The 7,355-nt window shown below is 40.4% G+C and overlaps 2 protein-coding genes across 2 annotated transcripts; one reads left to right on the plus strand and one right to left on the minus strand.

The window, feature by feature from the left end:
- The first annotated feature begins 1,519 nt into the window (after positions 1-1,519).
- Positions 1,520-3,310, plus strand: LOC101306685 (pentatricopeptide repeat-containing protein At2g03880, mitochondrial-like). Its single transcript, XM_004290035.1, has one exon. It carries the CDS (start codon positions 1,553-1,555, stop codon positions 3,308-3,310), a length of 1,758 nt encoding a protein of 585 aa, XP_004290083.1. The 5' UTR covers positions 1,520-1,552.
- A 360-nt stretch (positions 3,311-3,670) lies between these two features.
- LOC101306972 (aminoacylase-1-like) lies at positions 3,671-7,129 on the minus strand. Its single transcript, XM_004290036.1, has 5 exons — positions 6,502-7,129; positions 6,147-6,409; positions 5,110-5,247; positions 4,256-4,504; positions 3,671-4,100 (listed from the first exon to the last, which is right to left on the minus strand). Exons 1-5 carry the CDS (start codon positions 7,079-7,081, stop codon positions 3,990-3,992), a joined length of 1,341 nt encoding a protein of 446 aa, XP_004290084.1. The 5' UTR covers positions 7,082-7,129; the 3' UTR covers positions 3,671-3,989.
- Positions 7,130-7,355: the final 226 nt, after the last annotated feature.

The following is a 7,355-nucleotide window of genomic DNA, read 5'->3' on the forward strand; positions in this document are numbered from 1 at the left end:
GTCCGCAGTGCGCACGAAGCNCCGTTCGCCACCCTCCGGCGCCAACGACGGTGCGCCTCCACTCCAACGGACTCCAGTAGTGTCCCCGATCACTTTTCCTCCCCGGCGAGGCCACCGAATTCTAGTTTCCGGCGAGATTGACTTTATTTGAAGTTTTGGGTGATCTCGCCGGAAAACTGGAATTCGGCGGACTCGCCGGGGAAGGAAAGTGATCGGGGACGCTGCTGGAGTCCGTTGGGGTGGAGGCACGCCGTCGTCGGTGTCGGACGGTGGCGAACGGAGCTCCGTGCACACTTACGCACGTGCGCTTCATATCCGGCCTCTATATATATATATATATTTCCATAACCTGTACAACAGTATAACTTCTAATAAAATAAAATGAATGTTGTAATGTTGATGAGTATAGAGATATTAGAGACAATTAAAGTTCTTCGTGGTTCATGATAAACAAGATTTAGGAATTGGGGTTGATCGAAATTATAAATTGGGTTTTTGAAAAGTGATGGATAACTGGTTCTTGGGTATTTTGAGAAAAAGATCGAATATAACGTCTAAATATTACTATACGTTATTTTTTAAATAATATTCAAGAAACTTAAAATGCGATCAACAATAAGTCGATGAGAAGCTTTGAATCATCATCAATAACAACATATAGTGATACTGCTGAGCAGGATTGTTGTGATATTGCTAAGCAGGATTGTGTGTGCAAGCTATGCTTGGATTTTAATATTGACTTAAAAATCAAGTGTTGAAGAGATGATGCTTATGCTGGTCCTGGGAAGTTTTGAAGAAAGAATTGAAGGATCAGTTCCTTCCTTGCAAGACAGCATGGGACTAAACTCATAAAAGAAGAAAAAACAAAAAACAAATTAGCATAGAATAGCACTTGATGATCAAGATCTTGTAAATCCAGTAATATTATCTATTATCTTACCCCTCTCAGTTATTACTGGCTAAGTTTGTCAATTTAGCTTTATCAACTGATTAAGTTTGTAGTCGTCATTAGGACCATTTTACATATCAATTCGTAATCTTTCTATTATTCAATATAAATGTATGTTTACTTGCTTGAAATGCTTGAAATGTGAGGGAATAATTACGGTATGAAAATATTCGAGTTTATAAACACAAAAAACGAATTCGTATGACTTTAGGTAGAAGTATTCGTGCGTGCTAAGACATAATAAAATCAAAATAAGTTTAAGTCACACCTTACTGTTAAGATTCAATTCATGAAATAAACCTTAACTTGTTAACCAAAAAGGGACATGAATCTAGAAATCATTTCCTCATCTTCTACATAATGTTGTCTCATATTCATGACTTTTTGCGTTCCCCTTAAACGGAGTGTTTGTACTAAAACCATCTCCAAGATCAGGACCCGCTCTCTGTTCCCCAAATGAGAGCCGTCTCCAAGTTCAAACACAAACCATGGCCTCCACTTCCACTCTCACGTCCTTCCTCTCACGTGGCCACCGTCGCAGAATCACCGACTCTGATCGAACACTTCACCCAATACTGCTACCAGCGAGACCTCCCCAGAGCCATGACCGCCATGGAAGCTATGCAAAGACGCGGAATCTGGGCCGACTCCGTCGTCTACTCTGACCTCATCAAATGCTGCCTGGCTCGTCGCGCCGTTCAACAAGGCAGGCTCGTCCACAAGCACGTCTTCTCAAATGGGCGCCACCCACAAACCTTCTTAATCAACATTCTCATCAACATGTATGTTAAATTCTCTTTACTGGAAGAAGCACAGCACCTGTTCGATGAAATGCGTCAGAGGAATGTGATTTCCTGGACGACTATGATTTCGGCTTACTGTCGTGCCAAGATGAACAGTAAGGCCTTGGAGGCTTTGGTTTTGATGGTTAGAGAGGGTGTGTGGCCGAATAGCTTTACATACTCTTCGGTTTTGAGGGCCTGCGAGGGGTTGTGGGATCTCAAGCAGCTGCATTGTAGTATTGTTAAAGCTGGGTTGGAGTCTGATGTGTTTGTTCGGAGTGCGTTGATTGATGTGTACTCGAAATTGGGTGACTTGAGGAACGCGATGGGTGTTTTCGATGAGATGGTGACTGGGGATTCGGTTGTTTGGAGCTCTATAGTTGGGGCGTTTGCACAGAACAGTGACGGTCATGAAGCGCTGGATCTTTTCAAGAGGATGAAGAGAGCAGGTTTTGGAGCTGAAGAGGCGACGTTGACGAGTGTTTTAAGAGCGTGCACGGCGTTGGCACTTTTGGAACTGGGCAGACAAGTACATGTTCATGCAATGAAGTATGGTCCGGATTTGATTCTAAACAACGCACTTCTGGATATGTATTGCAAGTGTGGTAGTTTGGAAGATGCAAACAGTGTTTTTACGAGGATGGTGGAGAAGGATGTAATATCTTGGAGCACCATGATTGCAGGGTTGGCACAAAATGGTTTCAGCCAAGAGGCACTGAAGTTGTTCGAGGAAATGAAGGTTTCAGGGACAAAACCAAACTACATCACAGTTCTTGGGGTTATGTTTGCTTGTAGTCATGCAGGGCTTTTAGACGAGGGGTGGTACTACTTCCAGAATATGAGGCAGCTATTCAGGATTGATCCTGGAAGAGAGCACTATGGTTGTGTTATTGATCTTCTTGGAAGGGCTGGAAAGCTTGATGAGGCAGCAAGGTTGATTCAAGAAATGGAATGTGAACCAGATGCAGTGACATGGAGGACTTTGCTTGGCGCATGCAGGGTTCATCAAAATGTTGATCTAGCTACACATGCTGCCAAACAAATTTTGAAAATGGACCCTGATGATGCTGGAACCTACATCTTATTATCAAATCTATATGCAATATCTCAGAGATGGGATGATGTTGCAGAAGTTAGGAAGAGTATGAGAGCCAGAGGAATTACTAAAGAACCGGGATGCAGTTGGATTGAGGTGAACAAACAGATCCATGCTTTTATTATGGGAGATGACTCGCACCCACAAATAGATGAGATCAATAAGCAACTGAGCATGTTGATTGATAGACTCATGGGAATAGGTTATGTTCCAGATACAAATTTTGTTTTGCAAGATCTTGAGGGGGAACAAAGGGAGGCTTCACTTCAATCTCACAGTGAGAGACTGGCGATTGTATTTGGTATAATGAACTTGCCCAAGGGAACGATTGTTAGGGTCAGGAAAAACCTCAGGATATGTGGAGATTGTCATGAATTTGCAAAACTTGTAGCAAAGTTGAAGCAGAGAACTATTGTGATAAGAGATCCCATTCGGTATCACCATTTTCAAGATGGAGAATGTTCATGTGGAGATTATTGGTAGTCCTGACCCTATAGTAATGACCCCATATATCATTATTCAAACTTGTTTGATGAAATTGGAGCTGATAGATGCAATGCCAACTATGGAGGCTTACAAGCAGATATATACCAGGTTATTGGCATTCCAAAAACTATGCACTGCAAATCTTGGATGAGCATCAAATGTTCTCCAAACATATACTGCCTTCTCTTTCTACAGTGGTTGAAAGATGGCGTTGACTCCATTGAGATGTCTGTGGAATCAGCTGCAAAAGGTTGTTCATTAGTGAATATAAAACACGGTGGGAGAACATAACTGCTTTTGTTATTGTTCCCTCAAATATAATCCACCAAACATAAAACTTGTTCAATAGAATTCTTGTGATCAAGTGCAAAAAGATGAAAATATATGTTATTTGTTCTTCTCATGAATAAATTGCTAATATCAAATGATGCATTATGGAACAAAGCATAGGAGCAACTGAAAAATTTGATGAGGTGATCAACTGATCAACATATATCACTAAACCATGTCTATTTACCAAAACATCAACCACCTTGCAATACATAGATTAAGTGCATAGTTAAAGGGAAAACCCCATCTTCCCCTTATTGTTACAACATTACATAACATCTCTGCTCTCCAATTATGTTACAACGTGAAAACATTATTCCAAAGAGGACTCAATCATGTTTCTCCTCTATAACTCATCTCTCATGCCCGTTGTCACATGCTCAGCATAAGATGAATAAGATTTGATAATGAATTCATAAATTTTGATTCCTTTCAAGTATTCGTCTTTGTTTAGAAACTGCAACAAGGTGAAAATATGATGGTCAGATTACAAGAGGCTAATCTGGATAATGAACAATCTTCAATAACAAATATTTTCTTTTCATGACCAAAAACAACCAAAGAACGTATATACAAAAAAAACATATTAAGAAAAACAACTTGGATATTCACCTCGTTATGGTCATGGAGCAGAATAGGAGTGTTAGCCATAGGGGAGAATCCAATTGCTGGCAGGCCTTGTAACCGGAAATAGCGAGCATCTGTTGATGCAGGAAAAATCTCAGGCTTTCCAAGTTTTCCGTTAGCTTTTTTGACTGCTTCTTCTAGCAGGGCCCACCAGGGATTTGAACTGTCAGTTGCTGTAAGGACTGGCCTCCCAGACTTATCAAGCACCGAAACCTTCTGCTTGAACTGCCCAAGCTATGAAGATAATTAGAGAAACTGGCATGGTCTTAAGCAATTCATATATTTTCATAATTCTTTTTTTTTTTTGAGAATCATATATTATCATAATTCATTTACACCTGAAAATGGAAAACTTGCATGACATAATAGCACTATTATACATATGGTAGTTCACTTGCCACTGAATGTAATAGGTTGAGCCACACTTCTAAAGCATACAATTCAAAATACATTTGAAGTGGTTGTGGCAAATTTAACAGGACATAAGAGCATACAGTTCAAATATATAAAATATTATGCGAGTTATAATAACAGACTTATATAGTTGCATCACATATGAGAGATTTAAGTAGGAAATCTTTATCCATATTTCATCAGCGATTATGTGATCAATGTGAATGTTATGTATATTCTCCTAATAACAGCTACCTTTAGTAGGCTCTAGAATTTAGTGCACTGTAACCACTGTCTTTCTACACCATTCAGATTTCTCAGTCAATATTTTCTACTTTTATATTGAATAGCACTTGTACTAATTTCTGGCATTCTTCATCTTGTTACACAAATACTCGTGTATAGGTCCACTGATATCTAGTTTATAAGATCAAAGAACTAATTACCCTAAAAGTCATGTTGCGTGAAGTGGGCGCCCATTCTTCAGCAATTCGTTTTTCCAGAGACTCCTGATCAGCAGTTGGGGGGACCCTAATATCAAACCCTGCCTCTGCTTCAGATGGCTGCAAATTCATGACAAAACCCTGGCACAGAACAAAGGGGGAGCATTTATCATCATAAAGAAAATATTAAGACTGGTAGACAGTGGAAATAAAAATGTTCAAATATGATCCCCAGTTATAATTTAGATACTAATTTGGGAAATTTCAGTGCTGAATTTTGCCAGTCAGGCTTAAATGTCCCCTAGAAATATATCATGATACAGTTTATTGCAACACAGTCTTACACCTCTCGCTAACATGTGTGTCGTAGCTCTCTATAAACCAACAATCTATTGAAATTATGTTCCTACATTCCCATTCTCAATAGCACCTACAACTACAAGTCATTCTGTTGAATATGCAGCAAACAGTATGTTCAGTTCCATTTACTGTCATAAATTGCCTGGTCCGATGCAGGTCCAGTGCCAGGTGAATCTACAGTGCTACAACAATATTTCCTTAGGTCCCTCATAACTCTTAAACATAGAGTTAGCAATCAAATATAGATTTTACCATGATTTGATAATCTATAACACTAAGAGCAACTTTAGCAGACTCTCTATTTTAGCTTTTAGCTATTTTAGAAAGCGTGTTTAGCTTTTTTGGATGTTTTAGGAGCTCCAGCAGACTAGCCAAACTTAAGCTATTATAACTTTTAGCTATCTCGCTGACTCAGATGAGGCTAGCTATAATTTAATGCATTCTTTATAAGATATTTTATGTGATATATAAATATATTTAAACTATTTAATTTCTATTTGAAGAATAATGTTGATGTAATGCTAGCTAAAATAGAGAGCATTGATGCAACCACATTTCTAAAGTGGCTAGCCAAAATGACATTTTAGCTAATTTGACTAAAATTTAACTTAAAAATGGCTAGCATTGCTAAAGATGCTCTAACAACTACAATGGCCCACCGCAATCAAGAACAAACTTACAGTCGGACTCGGTGTGCCAGCCTTCAAAAATGCCATATTAACCGAGACAACCTCCCCTTCAGCCTTCAATCCCGCCTTCACCAAATCAAACTGCGCTGCCCGGAACCTCCTCACACTCTCAATGCTCTTCAATATATTCTCCATGGCAGTATTGTCATACAGCTTCGCCCCATGCCCCGGTGCCCCGGTAGCCTTGATGATCAGCCACCACGGGCACCTCTCCGCATAAAACGCCCTGTAGTTCTCACTCGGTGACGCCAACCCTGTTCATCAAATAAACACATTCATCACCAAAAACGGAGTAAAATCCACACTCCCCATTAATACCAATATAAATATAGAAATAGAAATCAACCTTCATCAAGTACTATCCCAACGTTCAAGGATTTGAAAATCTCAGACTCAGCAAACTTCTCAGCGCCGTCATGGCCGCCAATCTCCTCATCCGGAACAAAAGACAAGTAAACGCTCCGAGTGGGCACAAACCCAGAAGTCTTCAGACGACGAATGGCCTCCAGGTACTGAAGCCCGACGCACTTCATGTCCTGGGAGCCTCTGGCGTAGATTTTACCATTCGGGTCGACGTGGGCGGCGAAGGGGTGGTGGGCCCACTTGTCGTGCTCGGCGGGGACGACGTCGGTGTGGGAGTTGAGGAGGATGGAAGGGAGAGAAGGGTCGGAGCCGGGCCATTTGAGGAGGACGAGGGGCTTGCCGGGGACGAACTCGAGGGTCTGGGATTGAAGGGAGAGGGAGTTGGCCTCGGTGAGGATGAAATCGGCTGCTTCTTGGTACAGGGGTTTTGGGTGGGCGGTGTTGATTTGGAGGTATTTTTGGAACATTGAGATTACTGAGTCTTGTTGTTCTTCTGCGGAGATGGGTTTTGATGAGAGGAGGAGAAGGGAGAGTAAGCAGAGACGGAGGAGGAGCAGCTCCATTTTCTTATTCTTCTCAGGTGTCGAGTCAAGAGTGAATGAGTGAGGAAAAGCCAGTGATGAAAGGAATTAACAGATTAATGAAATTGAAAAATGAGGCAGTCGAGGCTTCTTTTTATATGTTAATAGTATATTATTTGTAGAAATTATTTAAATTTTTTTTGTATTTATAAAATTGCTTACTTGATTTAAATATAGAGTAATTTTAAATAGACACCCCTAATCTCTTAATACACACTCGTATTAATTTATGTTTCACATCAAATATTTTAGGCAT

This window comes from Fragaria vesca, linkage group LG2 (genome assembly GCF_000184155.1).
Source record: "Fragaria vesca subsp. vesca linkage group LG2, FraVesHawaii_1.0, whole genome shotgun sequence".
In the NCBI taxonomy this organism is placed as follows: Eukaryota; Viridiplantae; Streptophyta; class Magnoliopsida; order Rosales; family Rosaceae; genus Fragaria; species Fragaria vesca.